The following is a 17,391-nucleotide window of genomic DNA, read 5'->3' as shown; positions in this document are numbered from 1 at the left end:
AGGGGCATAGCCACACAATAGTACCCCCAATCAAAATTACGCCACACATTAGTGCAACTTTAGTCACATTTTATCATGTAATAGTGTCCCTTATTCACGTTACATCACACAGTAGTACCAATTTACCTTATATACATTACTCCTCACAGTAGTGCCCCTTATTAACATTACATCACACTGAATTGCTCCTTATTCACATTACACCACACCATATTGCTCTTTATTCATATTAGACCACACTGTAGTGCCCTTTCTGTACGTTATGCCACACAGTAGAGCACCGTATACACATCAGTGACGTGCGGTGGGGTGAGGCAGGTGAGGCAGAGCCTTTCCTGTAATGCTTAAGTTTGTGCCAGAGTTTTGATTGTATAAAGTATATGAAAAATACAAAGAATATGTTTGAAATATCTTCTTTGCATTATTCTAATAATTTTTATAGCCAAAACTCTGGAGTAAAAAATCTATGGCAGGTGAGGCAGTGCCTCACCTGGCTAATGTTTCCACACATCTCTGATCAAAACTCACCAAATTTCCAGGAGTTTATACTGCTGCACCTATGTATAATGCCCAGATGTACGTTTTGGCTCATATATTGCATGCAAATCTGGCTCTGGTGCTAGCCAGTGCCTCCTGAGCTATTTAGCTCACCGCACGTCCCTGATACACATAATGCCACACATTAGTAATGCCTTTATACACATAATACCACACAGTAATGCTCCTTACACATAACACACATTATTAATGTCCTTATAAATATAATGCACCTTACACATTATGCCAACCTTTATTAATGCCCTTGTACACATAATGTCCCTTACATATATGCCACACATTATTAATGCACTTATACACATAATGACACACATAATGTCCCTTACACATATGCTGCACATTATTAGTACACTTATACACATAATGACACGCATAGTGCTACTTACACATTTGCTGCACATTATTAATGCATTTATACACATGACAACACATAATGCCCCTTACACATATGCCGAACACTACTGCACAACCAACCCACCTGCACACAGCACTCACATGGCCGCTAGCACTGTGACCTCTGTCTCTGCTTGGATACAGATGTGTCCATATACATCTTGCCTCAATAGAACATGCAGCAGGAGATGCCTGACCTGAGTCAGCTGGCAGCTCTGCTTACGTTAGGTGCCATTTTTGATGAAAATGCTTCTTATTTGCATTACTATGTGGCTAGGATGCACAACAGCTTCTGTTGATTAAAATTATATGCGCCATACCTATATTCCGTGTGCGACTGTGGCTGTATCTGCATACAAAATGCTACGTTACAGTGATTTCCAGGAATACATTGTAATGTAGCATTTCTTATGCAGATACAGCCACAGTCACACACATAATATAGGCATGCCTCATATCATTTTAATCAGCAGAAGCTGCTTGTGCCCCATGGCATACCAAATGGGCCGGCTCTGCATATATCACATTACTCAGCACAGTCTCCTCGTGCCTTCTAGTCACATTGCATTTTCACTAAGATGCATTTTCGGTAAAAAGATGCCCAATGCTAGAAGATTCTCACTCAACCTGGCATGTCAAGAGGGGCTGTTTGGCGACTGCAGCAAAGATGTATGAGGACATATTTGGATCCTTCCCTCACAAAAAACCTTGACATTAAGTAATGATATCTGTCCTTCTGCATGTTACAGTAATTAAAACAGATAATTGACAAGTGCTGCCATCAGCCCCCCTACCCCGCAACGCTGTGTGCAGTGCAGACTCTGGAAACACCTAGTTACCGCCCTGCCCCCTGCCATTACCCTAAGGGTACCCAGATGGTAGGTCGACAATGTATTGGTTGACAGTCAATAGGTCGACACCATATTGTCGACATGCATTAGGTCAGCTGGTACAAAAGGTCAACAGATGAAAGGTTGACAATGACAGTGCTTAAGGTCGATGGGTACAAAATGGTGACAGGTGCAAAAGGTTGACATGACAACAGTCAACACACAAATGGTTGACACCTGTTTTGGGGGGGTTTCACATGCTTTTCAACATTTGCTTGATATACTATCCACATATATTGTGAATAGTAACCTGTGGCAGTGGAGTAGAGCAAGCCCCCTTGCCCAAAGCGTTGCAAGCGAAGTGAGCCCGCCAGGGTACATGTTTGTACTGATGGTGGTCACATAACCTGTAATATACAAGATTTGGCCCCAAAAAACTTGTGGCGACCATTTGTGTATTTACCAAGGTGTAAAGTTACTTGTTTGTTTGTTTGTTTTTATTTGCTCCCTGCTCAGTATCAGCGCCCTCTTTGGTATTCAGCAGCTGCACGTGCACTTTCATTCTTCTGTGTATCCAGCAGATGTTCCTTTATGAAGAGTTGTGGTGCTATGGAAGATAAGAAAAGTTTTTAGCCAAGCAAGTAATATATTTATAGGGGAACTTACTGCAATATACACAGGTGAATTTATGGAACTGCAATCATTACGTCAACACTATAATGTTGACTGTTATATGTGGACAAGGTTAAATGTCCATATCAAAAATGTCGACACCATCAATGTTGACAATAGAAATTTTAGGCTTAGGGTTTAGAGTTAGGGTTGGGGTTTAAGGTAAGGGTTTAGGCTTCAGGGTTAGGCTGAAAATGAGGTGTCAACGTTATGTACCTGTCCACATTTGTTATGTTGACATTTTGAATATATCCACATTATGGCATCTAAAATATGCAGACAAAACATACCAAACCACAGAGATTCTGTGGTGGTAGGAGAAGAGGGGGAAAGGGCTGCTACACAAGCTATGGGCAGCAAAAAATGTTAAAACCAGGCTTATGGTCTCTTTTGTAATATCCAGGGGGGGGGCTGCAATTCCTCCAGATTTCAGGAGAAATGGGCATGCGCCACCCATTTTAATGACAGAACATAAAACATATAACATGGCAGTTATGGGCGTTATATGGTGATGATGAAGTTCACGTCATTACATCAGCAAAATGTAATACTGTAAAGTGTAGGAGGAATAGGTCTAGAAAATGTTGGATGTATTCTTGCACCTCGTATTCTAGCTGAGACAATTACAGTAAGTGAACTTCCGAAGGTGTGCAAACATCGCAGCTCCTGTGGCCGCAGATTCTGTCCCAATGTTCCGTCATTATCATTATATATTCAATACATATAATAAGCTCTTAAGAGCAGTCATTTCGTTGAAAAGTAGAAATGAAGCAGGTTTTCCATAAGTGAGGACTGTTTAGTGGCATTTATATATTGTTCCATTATTCACATTTCAGTCTCACAAAATGTCACACAGAGGAGCATGTGTATAGCACCCTGTGCCACGATGAGGCTGTGACCATTGTTATGCGTCGGGATGGATAGGTGCAACTGAGCAAAACCACAATGCGTTGTATATATCTATATTTCCACATAAATAAGCCTTGTTTTCTATTTGTTGTGATGTTTCATAAATTATGTACATAAAATAAAGAACATGAGGAAACTGAACAGCTGGTATTCAGAATTCAATGTTTTCTTTCTTTCCCTTTTCCCCATAGAGGAATAATAGAATAATCTTTTACTATGGATTTCTATGCTTTAGAAATGTCTGTGGAATAGCAATACATAGCCCAATATTCCATGCTGCTAAATAAGCAGCAATATTACTGCCTGCTGCATTATATATTCTAATAAGATGCAACACCTACAGAACTAAGACGATTTGTGCATTATGTATGACTGCCATCATTGCCTCTTTGAAGTGTCACTTCTCATTACAACATCCATATGTAGAAATGCTAAGACATTTTATTAATGAAATATTTGGGGGTTTAGTATGTGTAATAAAGAATTTTTAAACAGATAAAATGTCAGAGGTGGACAGGAAAACATATCGGAATGGATGATGAAAACTGCAGATCATGGGGGTAATTCCAAGTTGATCGCAGCAGGATATTTTTTAGCAACTGGGCAAAACCATGTGCACTGCAGGGGAGGCAGATATAACATGTGCAGAGAGAGTTAGATTTGGGTGTGGTGTGTTCAATCTGCAATCTAAATTGCAGTGTAAAAATAAAGCAGCCAGTATTTACCCTGCACAGAAACAAAATAACCCACCCAAATCTAACTCTCTCTGCAAATGTTATATCTGCCCCCGCCTGCAGTGCACATGGTTTTGCCCAATTGCTAAAAAATTTCCTGCTGCGATCAACTTGGAATTACCCCCATATTAATGTTATGGAAATGTAGGGGAGGCTTATTTCCAAACAACAATCTATAGAGTTTCATAAGACTTATAAATGCATATACAAGGCATGTTAAGTACTAAGGGGGTCATTCCGAGTTGATCGCAGCCAGCAACTTTTTGCTGCTGCTGCGATCAACTAATCCACGCCTATGGGGGAGTGTATTTTAGCTTAGCAGGCTGCGATCGCTTGTGCAGCCCTGCTAAGCTAAAAAAATTTAAAGCAGAACAAGAGTAGCCCTGGACATACTTACCCTGTGCGACGATCTCTGCGATGCTAGAGCCGGCTTTGACGTCAGACATCCGCCCTCCGTTCTCCTGGACACGCCTGCGTTTTCCTTACCACTCCCCGAAAACGGCAGCCAACAGTCTGGATCCGCCCAGGAACGCCTTCTTCTTGTCAATCTTCTTGCGGTCGGCTCTGCGACCGCTTTCTTCGTAGGCCGCGACGTAACCCGACGACCCCTGTTGCCGGGCAACGTTGAGCACTCGCATTGCGGCCGCCGCACATGCGCATTCCGGACCTGTTTGCACTGCAGCGATAAACCGCTGCGTGCGAACGGGTCGGAATGATCCCCTAAGTACTTTTTAGCACTCTATAATACAGTATATGCTGATCTATTTTCAGTTACTAGTAGTCAAAATAAATACGGAATATGGGGGTCATTCATATCTGATCGCTGCTGTGCATTTTAGCACAACGAGCGATCAGGTACTAACTTCGCATGCGTATGCACCGCAATGCGCACGTGCGTCGAACAGCAACAAAGAGCATTGCTGGCCACGACGGGATGGTGCGAAAGATCCATTCGCACGGGCGTTTGCAAGGTGATTGAGAGGAGAAAGCCATTTGTGGGTGGTAACTGACCATTTACTGGAAGTGTCCGGCAAAACGCAGGCATGCTCAAGCATTTTCAGGGAGTGTGTCTGACGTCAGCTCCGGCCCCGATCAGCCTGATGTGATCGCACTGTAGGAGTAAGTCCTGGGCTGCGCAGAGACTGCACAAAGTGGATTTTAGCAGCTCTGTGGATTGCACACTTGCACAGCGACTATCTGACTGCAGGACCGCAAAATTTGCAGCCCCGCAAACAGATCTGAATGACCCACTATGTTTGCACTATATAAAAAACAGGTAATAAATAAATAATTGTTTAATAATGGACTGACAAATCATACCCCCTGGGCAGTGTCGGACTGGGGCATGTAGGGCCCACCGGGGGAATGCAGTGGTAGAGGCCCATGTTAGGGGTGTGGCCAGTCTGCACCTCATTGGTTTGACTAACCACTAGAGAGTGCAATGTCTGGGCCCCTTCATAAATATATACAGTAAATTCAGCTGCTGCATGCATGATAATGTAACAGCTTAATAACAGCAATGCACTGTAGAAAATACACCATAGTCCAGTATAAGGTAACATATGTATAATTCAAGTGTATAGTCTGGAACCTGATCCTTAGAGCAGGAGGTGGGTCCCCCAGGCAGTGGGGTCCACCAGTGGTTTCCCCTGTACCCCTGTGGGCCAGTCCTTGCCTGCCCCTGGGAAATATTAGGCAGAGCACCCAACAGTTTTATTTATTCGAACGATGAGAGTTGCCAAATACATTGTCTCCCTTCTTAACCACTTGCTTGGCATGGTCACAAGCAGGGCCGGCACCACCACTAGGCAGCTTTAGGCAGCTGCCTATGGGCGGCGACCACTGGAGGGCGGCACCGCTTAGCCTCAGCCCAGCCAAACGCCTCCTTTTCTTTAAGAGACAGAGGAGCAGCTCGTGGGCGCCCACCACGTCTGTCTTCAAAGTTCAAACGAGTGAGTTTACTCTGTGTGACAGTGTGAGTCCCTGATTGATTCAGCAAACCTGCCCCCCCCCACACCTCTCTGCGATAGTGTCAGTGTGGAATGAGTTTGAATCGTGTTCAGGCTGCCGCCTGTCTGCCGCATGTTGTGCTCCAGTCTTGAGTCCGGGGTCCCACATTATCGTTATTTATCACATTATGAGCTCGCACGTCTCACCGTAGGTCCGACCGCAGCTCCCCCACACGATGGTCTCCGGCCGCCCGCGTCATGCCCGGCGTCCCCCCCCCCCATCACCCCTGCATTTGGGCACATCATGAAAGAGTGACCCGCGGGCCGCGGCCGCTGGCCTGGTCCGCTCCACTGCCGCACTGTGTTACTGCTCCGGGGCCGCCTCCCCACTACGATCGCCTGCATATTGTCATCTGCGCTCCCCCTCCCTCCATTCAATCCCGCGACTGGCTCCAGTGATCAGCACTGGAACTCAGTGAATGGCATCTGCTGGCTGCTGCTGCCTCTTGTTAACAGCTCCCCCAGTTATATTCGGCTCCCGCTGCCCCCCCCCCTCGCCTCCTGCAGCTTGTTCCTACATGGTTTATCTCCCCCCCCTCCCCCGTAATTGGACTCCCGCTGCCCCCCCCCCGCAATTGGGCTCCCGCTGCCCCCCCCTCCCCTTCCTGCATCTTGTCACCAGCTAGCCTCCCCCACACTTATTGGGCTCCCGCTGCCCCCCCCTCCCCTTCCTGCATCTTGTCACCAGCTAGCCTCCCCCACACTTATTGGGCTCCCGCTGCCCCCCCTCCCCTTCCTGCATCTTGTCACCAGCTAGCCTCCCCCACACTTATTGGGCTCCCGCTGTCCCCCCCCCGTCCTGCATCTTGTTACCAGCTCCCCCACAGTAATTGGGCTCCCGCTGCCCCCCCCTCCCTGCATCTTGTTACCAGCTCCCCCACAGTAATTGGGCTCCTGCTGACCCCCCCCCCCCTTCCTGCATCTTGTTCCTAGGTTCATCCCTTCTCTCCCCCCCCCCCCCCCCCCCAGTTGGGCTCCCACTGCCCCCCCCCCCTCCCCTGCATCTTGTTCCCACTAGGTTCATCTCTTCTCCCCCCCACCCCGCAATTGGGCTCCCGCTGCCCCCCCTCCCCTTCCTGCATCTTGTTACCAGCCCCCCCCCCCCCTCAATCAAGAGCACCCAGGGCCAGGAGAGTACGAGGAGGACGTCTCCTTAATGTATATAACGTGACTCAGGGCGGGATGTACTAAGTGGAAAATGCGCATTTTCCTGATGTACCATCCCCCGGCCGGCAGGTCAGCGCCGCGGCAGGGTTCGCCAGCTTTAGCTGGCGATAGCCCATAGAAGCCTATGGGCTTCTCTCCGTTGCGCTGTGTGAGGGATCCGATCGGATCCCTCCCAGCATGCCCTGCGGCCACCCCCGTCACCCTGCGCATGTGCAGACTGACTCCTGGGGCCGAATCCCGGAAGTCAGGTTGCCGCTTATCTTATCTTATCGGAAGAACTTTCCTCCGCAATGCTGATCGCATATGTAAGTACATATGCAATCAGCATGGTGGCGCAGGGCGGCGATGGGCGGCGATGTACATTAGTACATCCCGCCCTCAGTGAATACATTGCATTCGTAACACTGACTGTTCTTCTGACATCTTCTCCCTGCAATCCTGACGTGCCCCCCCTGTCACACGGAGATTGGGCTCCTGCATCTGCATGATGATACCCACTCCCACTCCCCCCACGATTGGGCTTCTGCATGTTAAAGCCTATATATATATAGATTTGGAGCTCCTCTGCAAGTCACTCAGACAAATTCTTGCTAGCCTAAACACTACTTGATAGCTACTACCAAGATGGCAGATGTTTATACTCCTAACACCTGCTTCATTGTAGGCTGCCTTTGGGGGCCATTTATCATAAATCGCATATTGAAAGCGATCTGGATGGGATCTTACCACCTGGGATCGCATTGCAATATGCGATCATACATATCGTCTGGATGTATGATCCAGCACAGGCAGGGACAGGGACTCTGAAAGGAACCCGTCCTTGAGATGTGCTGTGATGGCTGCTGGGGGCTTTGCGCATGCGTGGTCAGCTCAGACTGCACAAAAACTGGGGGAACCTCTGCCAGCTAGAAATGCAACGTGTAGCCCATAGGCTACAATGGACTACCGCCATCTTCAGATGGCAGTAGCTGCGGGGACCAATATCGGGAATGGGGATGCGACTGCTGGCGCAAATAGATGGATCGCAGCAGGAATGAATCGGAGGTCCCTCCTATATACATTGCAGAGATACATCATATTTGTGGCTATCTCCAGAAAAACTAGTGTTTTTGGGGACATAGCTGCAAATATTGTTTGATAAATGGGCCCCTAAGTTTTAGGGTGAGATAACATCCAAGATGAAATGGCAGAAAGGCATTCAGTGACGCTGACCAATACAGATTATGACAAATCTGGGGAGGAGAGATATATTTGAGTACCATGCATATGCAGATGACACTGAAATCCAAAAGAGCTGATTAGTTTGCAAAGAGATCTGGAGTTATTTATGTATAGCTTTATGAAAACACTACAGCAAAAAGGTTTTTTTTTCAGTTGAGTTTCCACCATGGCAGACAGAAAAAAGAAATTATCTGGTGCACAGTATCGAAAACGGAAGGCTGAAAAGGAAAAGGAACAAGGCAAGCAAGAAGGTTCATTTCTTAAGTATCTTCGGCCACAACATCGGGATGATGAAGGTAGCTCCACTTCAAAGATTCAACCTGAGACTGAAACAGAGACAACAGTTTTGTCTACAGCCTCACAAGCTGACAAAGAGTATGAGGAACATACTGAAGATGTTGAAGAGGAACCATGTGAAGTCCAGCTGGATCAAGAAGTGATACAAAGTGAAAGTAGCTCCAGCTTCAGCTATAGTGACCCTGCTACCTGGATAAAGTGTGATGATAATTTACGACAAATTTTGGTGGAACATGGGCCAGAACAGGTTCAGCAGTTTAAGTTTCCTAAAGATGCCAATAAGAGAAGATTTCTAACAAATCATTACAAAAGAAGACTTCCTAATGGAGACCTAATGCACCGTCAGTGGCTACAATATTCTATATCAAATGACTCTGTATTTTGCTTTTGTTGCAAGTTGTTTAGTAATTACACAAACCCGCCATCATCTCTCTCTGATAAAGGATCCAAAGATTGGAAGAACTTCACTGCAATTTTGTCACAACTTGAGAGAAGTAATGCCCATTTGGTCAATTTTCAAAACTGGAAAGAGCTTGAAATACGATTGAAAAACAAAAAAACAATTGACGAAGAACATATGCGCATTATTAAACAAAAGGAAAAGTACTGGCAGCAAATCCTTGAACGATTGATTGCTTTAGTGAGAGTTCTTGGTATGCAAAATCTGGCCTTCCGTGGAACCAATGAAAAATTGCACACAGCTGGAAATGGGAACTTCCTGAAATTTATTGAATATCTTGCTTTGTTCGACCCCGTAATGGATGAACACATTCGTAAAATAAGAGATAAAGAGACCTATGTACACTACCTTGGAAAAGATATACAGAATGAACTAATTCAGCTTTTATCCAACACTATCAAAGAAGAAATTCTTAAATCTGCTCAAGTTGCAAAGTATTTTTCTATAATTATTGATTGTACACCTGATGTAAGCCACATTGAACAAATGACCATGATCCTTCGCTTTGTGAACATAGCTTCATTTACTGATGATTGCGAACCTGTACGCATTAAAGAACATTTCTTAGGATTTCTGCCACTAAAGGAAACAACTGGTGCTGGTATGACAGAAATTATCATTCACCAGCTAGAAGAGATGTCATTGCCTGTTGCACATTTACGTGGTCAAGGCTATGATAACGGAAGCAATATGAAAGGGAAGGAAAATGGTGTGCAACGAAGAATTATGGATATTAACCCAAGAGCATTGTTTGTTCCTTGCAGTGCACATTCTTTGAATTTAGTTGTGAATGATGCTGCAAGGTGTTGTTTGGAGGCCACATCTTTCTTTGCTCTGGTACAACATGTGTATGTGTACTTCTCAGCATCCACACGTCGATGGGATGTTCTAATGCGCCATGTGCCTAGTATTACGGTTAAGCCATTGAGTGAAACAAGATGGGAAAGTCGAATTGATGCCTTGAAGCCTCTTTGCTTTCAGCTTGGTGATATTTATGATGCCCTAATTGAAATCTATAATGACAATACCCTCACTGGAGCATCTGGCAACACCTCAAGAATAGAGGCACAAGGTCTTGCAAAAGGCATTTCTAATTTCAAGTTTGTCATTTCTCTAGTGGCTTGCAGTGCCGTAACTAGGCATTTTAGCGCTGTGTGCAAGAAACGACATTGGCGCCCCCAGATGTAAGATAGGGGCAGCGCGAAAAATATATAGGGCGTGGCTTTATGGGGAAGGGGCGTGGCCACAAAATAATAGCAGAGAGAGACATACTTACCATCTCCCCGCTGACAGGCTCCTCGTGCAGCTCCCTCGGTGCAGGCAGGTGAGAAGGAGGAGGAGGGAGGGGGACTGGAGCCGCAGCAGCGCTATTTCATTGGTAGTAAGCACCGCTGCAGCATCCCCCTCTCCTTCCGTATTGGCTTCCCGGCGCTGCTGTGGATGCTGGGATGGAGAAACCACATCCCAGCATCCACAGCAGCGCCGGGCAGCCAATACGGAAGGAGAGGGGGATGCTGCAGCGGCGCTTACTACCAATGACATAGCGCTGCTGCGGCTCCAGTCCCCGTCCCTCCTCCTCCTTCTCCGCTGCCCAGCGCTGCTCTCCTCCTCAGTGCGGCGCACGGCGCAGACTTCAGAGGCGGCATGTAATGAGTCAATTTGCCCTCAGGGCAACTGCGCTGTGTGCAAAGCCCACTTGGCACACACGTAGTTACGGCCCTGGTGGCTTGGTATGGTATATTGTTTGATGTCAATATGACTAGCAAACAGCTTCAGGCAAAAGAATTTGACATACATAATGCCATTAAACAACTGAACGAAACAAAGAAGTTTTTTGCAGACTGCAGGAGTGATGAAGGGTTTGGGAAAGTACTGGAAGAGGCCGGTGAACTTGCTGAGGCACTTGGGATACCAGCACAGTTTGAAGCAGATCCTGTTCGCATTAGTAGAAAGAGGAAGCAGTTCATATATGAAGCAGAGGATGCGCCTATTCAGAATCCTAAGGAAAAGTTCAAAGTGAACCTTTATTTTGCTGTGCTTGATACAGCTATGCAATCAGTTGAAGAAAGATTCACGCAGATACATCAAATTAGTTCTGTGTTTGGCTTCCTCTATAATGTTCACGGTTTACAGAATAGAACATCACAGCAAATTATGGAAGATTGTTGCAAGTTAGAGCTAGCTTTACAACATGGCGACTCCAAAGATATTGATGCTTCTGATTTATGCAGTGAATTACAAAGTATTGCAAGGCGGGTTCCAGAGTGTACATCTCCACAAGATGTATTCAACTTTTTGTGTAAAAATGAGCTGATAGATGTTGTCCCCAACACATGTATTGCTCTTCGCATCCTTTTGACCCTCCCTGTGTCTGTGGCCAGTGGCGAGAGAATTATTCCAAGCTAAAGTTGATCAAAACATATATTCGATCTTCCATGATGCAAGAAAGACTTGTTGGTCTCTCTCTTTTGTCAATAGAACATGAGATCGCACAAAAAGTGGATCTGAAAGAGCTTGTCTCTAAATTTGCTAAATTAAAAGCACGGAAAGTAAAAATCTAATCTTTTTTTGCATTTCTTCCAGTACATTTCCTGTATAAAGTGTTAATGTTATTACTGTTAGTGTTATTTATTGTTGCACTTCTTCCAGTACATTTCCTGTACAAAGTGTTAATGCTATTGCTGCTACTACTATAGTGTTATTTATTGTTGCACTTCTTCCAGCACATTTCCTGTACAAAATGTTAATGTTATTACTGTTACAGTGTTATTTATTGTTGCACTTCTTCCAGTACATTTCCTGTACAAAATGTTAATGTTATTACTGTTACAGTGTTATTTATTGTTGCACTTCTTCCAGTACATTTCCTGTACAAAATATTAATGTTATTACTGTTACAGTGTTATTTATTGTTGCACTTCTTCCAGTACATTTCCTGTACAAAGTGTTAATGCTATTGCTGCTACTACTATAGTGTTATTTATTGTTGCACTTCTTCCAGCACATTTCCTGTACAAAATATTAATGTTATTACTGTTACAGTGTTATTTATTGTTGCATTTCTTCCAGTACATTTCCTGTATAAAGTGTTAATGTTATTACTGTTAGTGTTATTTATTGTTGCACTTCTTCCAGTACATTTCCTGTACAAAGTGTTAATGCTATTGCTGCTACTACTATAGTGTTATTTATTGTTGCACTTCTTCCAGCACATTTCCTGTACAAAATGTTAATGTTATTACTGTTACAGTGTTATTTATTGTTGCACTTCTTCCAGTACATTTCCTGTACAAAATGTTAATGTTATTACTGTTACAGTGTTATTTATTGTTGCACTTCTTCCAGTACATTTCCTGTACAAAATGTTAATGTTATTACTGTTACAGTTATTTATTGTTGCACTTCTTCCAGTACTTTTTTTGTACAAAATGTTAATGTTACTACTGTTACAATGTTATTTATTGTTGCTATAATTTATGTTGTTAATCTAAAAATAAATATAATAATAATTTGAAAAGTCAAGTGTGTATGTGAGCAGCTGGGGGGAGGGTATCGGGGAAGGCAGGGGCGGTATTCTGTAGCTTTGCCTAGGGCGCCTATAAACCTTGCACCGGCCCTGGTCACAAGTGCCTTATCTGATCCAGTTGCACAGGATGCGACCAAGATAGACAGCGTGTGCAGTTGCAGAGAAGAGTAACTTCCCACTGCTGCACCCTCCCCCAGAGTTTGCCTTGCTGCCGATCACTGCTAATCAGTCAGCACTGCAGGACCCCCACCCAGTGGTTGCAGACAATAGCAGCCACTGGGGAAGTGTAAATTAACCCTTCTAAGCCCTCCCTGTGTACTTGGTGGCTGTCCCGGCTGTTAAACTGATGTTTCCGATGTTCTGATGGTGACAACTGATGTTACAATGTTTGACGAAAAGAAAAATATATATATATATTTTTTTTACAATATAATTTATTTCTTTATTTATTTTCATTTTAGATAAGTTTAAATATATGTTCTTCACCTAATTAACTCATTAAAAAAAACCTCGACAATTTCTTGAGGTAACAGTTAAGTGGTTAAAGAACCTCACATATGCCATCCTGGAAGCTAGGAAAAGGTGAGGCAAGGAAATACATATTTTATTAAGCTCTACAGTATGTAAAATATACTTCCATATATGCTTCGCTATTTTAGACTATTCATTGTCTTTTAGAAGTTCATAGGCAGGAAATTGTCCCATTGCCATAAACATACCATGCAGGACTCTAATTATTATTTATTTATTTTATTTATTAACAGTTTCTTATATAGGTTATATATGATTAACATATACGTATATCTCAAATTTTCCCTCAAGGCAATTATCCCAGACGATACTGCACTACTTGTCGCCTTGTGCTGAGGTAGCTGATAGCATCTCATTCTCCATACTCTGGGAAACCCTTTATGTGACTCATCAGAGGGTAGCTCAGTAGTGTTGCCGGAACCAGTAAAAAATCTCTATCTATCCTGAGGACTAAGGTACTATTTCACTCTTCGTTGCTAAGGCTTATCTCATCCCTGTGCTGAACCTACTTTGCTACTTTTTGGGCTGGTCACATTCTAACATCAATGGCCCTCATTCCGAGTTGTTCGCTCGCTAGCTGCTTTTAGCAGCATTGCACACGCTAGGCCGCCGCCCTCTGGGAGTGTATCTTAGCTTAGCAGAATAGCGAACGAAAGATTGGCAGAACTGCTACTAAATAATTCCTTGCAGTTTCTGAGTAGCTCCAGACCTACTCCTAGATTGCGATCACCTCAGTCCGTTTAGTTCCTGGTTTGACGTCACAAACACGCCCTGCGTTCGGCCAGCCACTCCCCCGTTTCTCCAGCCACTCCTACGTTTTTACCTGGCACGCCTGCGTTAATAGCACACTCCCAGAAAACGGGCAGTTTCCGCCCAGAAACACCCACTTCCTGTCAATCACACTACGATCACTCGAGCGATGAAAAAACGTTGCTCGAGCTTGTGTAAATCTCCTAAGTTTTGTGTTAAAATACTTAGCGCATGCACGCTGCGTACCATGCGCATGCGCATTTTCCACCTAATCGCTCCGTTGTGAAAAACGGCAACGAGCGAACAACTCGGAATGACCACCAATATCGGCAATGTCTGCATTACCTACACAAATTCTACTTCTTTGTTCTTTTAGAAGACATTGAATTTTCAGAAAATGGCATTAGTTTCCTTATATCCCTTAGAATGCCATTAGCTTCCTCACCCCTGCTCTTCTCCCTGTACACAAATGACTGCACCTCAGACGCGCAATCAGTAAAGATCATCAAATCTGCCGATGACACCACCGTCATCGGCCTTATCAAGGACGGAGATGAATCGGCCTATAGACGGGAAGCAGACCGGTTGGCCCAGTGGTGCATCCACAACAACCTTGAGCTCAACCCCCTCAAAACTGTTGAGATGATAGTGGACTTCAGGAAGAAGTCAGGTAGTGCACCTCCACTGACGATTGCTGACAGTGTGGTATCGCCAGGGCCGGCACTATAATTACGCATATTACGCAGATGAGTAAGGCGCCGCACATAGACGGCGCTCATTCAGTCTGCTGTCATTCAACAAAGCAGCGCTCAGCACAGCTCAGTGACTCTGTGTTACTCACTGTGCTGCTGCGGCTGCCTGCTTGGCGAACGCGGCTCCTCCTCCCTGTGTGCAGTGTGCATATCTGTAATGAACGGCGGGACGTCATGACGTCATGCCGCACATTACAACATGCGCAACCTGTGCTTGGGCAGGACGCCCGCCGCCAACCGCGGCGCCTCGTGTGGACAGTGGTGCATGCTTGCCTGACCGGAAGAGACATCTTTGAGCGGGTCCCGCGCACAGGCCGCACAGCTCGCTTTCCTGGCTGCCGCTGACGGAGAGAAGAGGTAGAGACTCTCTCTGACTGGAGTGGAGAGTGTTCTTGGAGATCCTGATTCCTGGGCTGGCAGGCAGTGTAAAGGAAACAGCACAGCATCATGAATATCTGTATTTTTTTTATATATAAAAGCCCTCTGATGAAGTCCTGGTGACGAAACCGGTAGGGGCGTGGCTTATGGATGGACGCTGAACAAGGCAACATGCAGTGGTGAATCCATCTTGTATCTTTGATTTTAAAACGAAAGTATCAGCTGTGATTATACCGCCATCATTGGTACGCTTACATTTTTAGACCTGTGTTTTATGATGTGTCAATAAATTGTCATCTTTTAATGCACTATTGGCGCCCCCCATTATTCTATCTTCTCTAGACATAATCTTTCCCCGTTGGGAGACGGGAGAACGGGGTGGACGACAGTTGATCTAAACGGCAGTGTGCAGCCAGATTATTTGGAGACTTTACCTGTTTTAATTTGGATCTAACAATCTGGACTTGGACTTGTAGTTCCACAGACATTCTCCATTTAAACCCGGTTTGCGCTCACACCTCCAATTTCTTTTTCCAATATATATATATATGATATGTATGTATATATATATATATTCACTTGCATATATAATATATATAGACTAGTCTATAATTATTACAGAGGAAGCAATCTTCTGCACGTGTGCTGTTGCAATTTTTTTCATTGGGCAGGGGGCTCAAAACTTGCAGATGGCATGGCCCCATCATTAATTATAATGCCACAGTGGCATTATAATTAATGAGGGGGCCATCTGCAAGTTTTGAGCCCCCTGCACACTGAAAAAATTGCAACAACACACATGCAGAAGATTGCTTCCTCTGTAATAATTATAGACTAGTCTATATATATGTGAAAAAGTGGAGAATAGCGCCTAGGTGTATTCAGTAAGACCCCTATAAGCAAAGGGATAAAATGACTATATAGTCACACCTAACACACCTCACATATACGTAAGTGGCAGCTTTTAAACAGTATAAAGCTAAATATTAGAAAATGAAGTATAAAAAGCGCCTGGTAGTGTTGGTGACTCACTCCTCGTGAAAAAAAAATTGTGATAATAAAACAGATAAATTATAGTAAACTTAGCTGCGGGTATTTCTGGTAGATGACTCTTATAGACAGCACATGTAAAGGAGAGATAAAATAGACATAGTGTGTACTGTTTTTAAAAAAACACAGGTGTTTTTCTGTATATATAACATACAATTTATAGGAACTATGCAGGTTCCAATTTTAAAGGAGAAACTATGTTTAGTTAAAAACAATAGTTTAATAGACACACTCCTGCCAGAACATGCAGGTTACACATATAGATAAAATAGTACACAAAATCAAAGGACATATATAGCAGCTGGTTCAATTATAAAAATGCAGGTATTAATCGTACAATGTTAAAAAATATAGCAGGCTTATCTGTCCACAAATCTGGGTATTGGATTAAATTTCATCCATAAATGCAAGTATCAAACGTACAAGATATAAGGTAAAAACATGGCTTATCTGTCCACGGATAGGAAGTCAAAAAGGGGTGGGCATCCAGTCCCTGTCCCAACGCGTTTCGTCCTAGAATGAGGACTTCTTCAAGGGGATGACATGCTGTGGGAGTCTGGGGTTTTTATCCTAAAGTATGGGGTCACATGTAAGGAAGTGATCTCACTTCCTGTGTGTTCCTCCCGTTTTTTGGTGGAGTAAGGTTATTCAAATCTATATCTCTTATAATCTGGAGATAGCGAGGATAACATAGTTAGAGCATAGATATGTTTGTGATAGATAAATCAGAAGTTTTTTTAAAACAGAGTTCAAACGAGTGTGGAACGCAAATGCGTCACTTCCGGTTCTCGCTGTGGAACGCATCGCGTCACTTCCGTTATCGGTAATGCTCAGTTCAGTTAAAAATACACGGGAGAGGCGGCGCAATTAGTAATAGAAGTAAAAATAAGTTCATTGAGACTCAATGTTCATTAATCTGTTGTTTTATGAAGCGTTGTAGCGCGACGTCACTTCCGGCCTGATAAGTATAACAAAAAACGGACATTTCATTTCCGCTGACGTCACATCCTGTTGTTGGAACGCACGGCCATCTTTGATGGATGAATTTCATCTATAAATGTTGGAACGCAAATGTTCATAGACGCTTAATATAATTTATATATATATAGTTCAAAAGATTGTTAAAGAATATATATAAGTAAGGAAACCGTGTT

General features: G+C 44.1%; 1 protein-coding gene across 1 annotated transcript; it reads left to right on the top strand.

Moving 5' to 3' along the window:
- Positions 1–8,659: 8,659 nt before the first annotated feature.
- LOC134944173 (uncharacterized) lies at positions 8,660–11,656 on the top strand. The gene is made up of 3 exons (XM_063932747.1): positions 8,660–9,961; positions 10,232–10,376; positions 10,962–11,656. The coding sequence occupies exons 1-3, from the start codon at positions 8,660–8,662 to the stop codon at positions 11,654–11,656; spliced, it is 2,142 nt and encodes a 713-aa protein (XP_063788817.1).
- The last annotated feature ends 5,735 nt before the right edge of the window (positions 11,657–17,391 follow it).

This window comes from Pseudophryne corroboree, chromosome 7 (genome assembly GCF_028390025.1).
Source record: "Pseudophryne corroboree isolate aPseCor3 chromosome 7, aPseCor3.hap2, whole genome shotgun sequence".
NCBI lineage: Eukaryota > Metazoa > Chordata > Amphibia > Anura > Myobatrachidae > Pseudophryne > Pseudophryne corroboree.
Note: the sequence above shows the minus strand (reverse complement) of the source record. Positions and strands in the feature narration are given on the sequence as shown.

Coding starts and splice junctions, on each gene's coding strand:
- LOC134944173 (XM_063932747.1), top strand. CDS start 8,660: ATGGCAGACAGAAAAAAGAAATTATCTGGTGCACAGTATCGAAAACGG. Junction 9,962..10,231: donor TGAAAGGGAAGGAAAATGGT/GTGCAACGAAGA, acceptor CTTTGCTTTCAG/CTTGGTGATATTTATGATGC. Junction 10,377..10,961: donor CATTTCTCTAGTGGCTTGCA/GTGCCGTAACTA, acceptor GCACACACGTAG/TTACGGCCCTGGTGGCTTGG.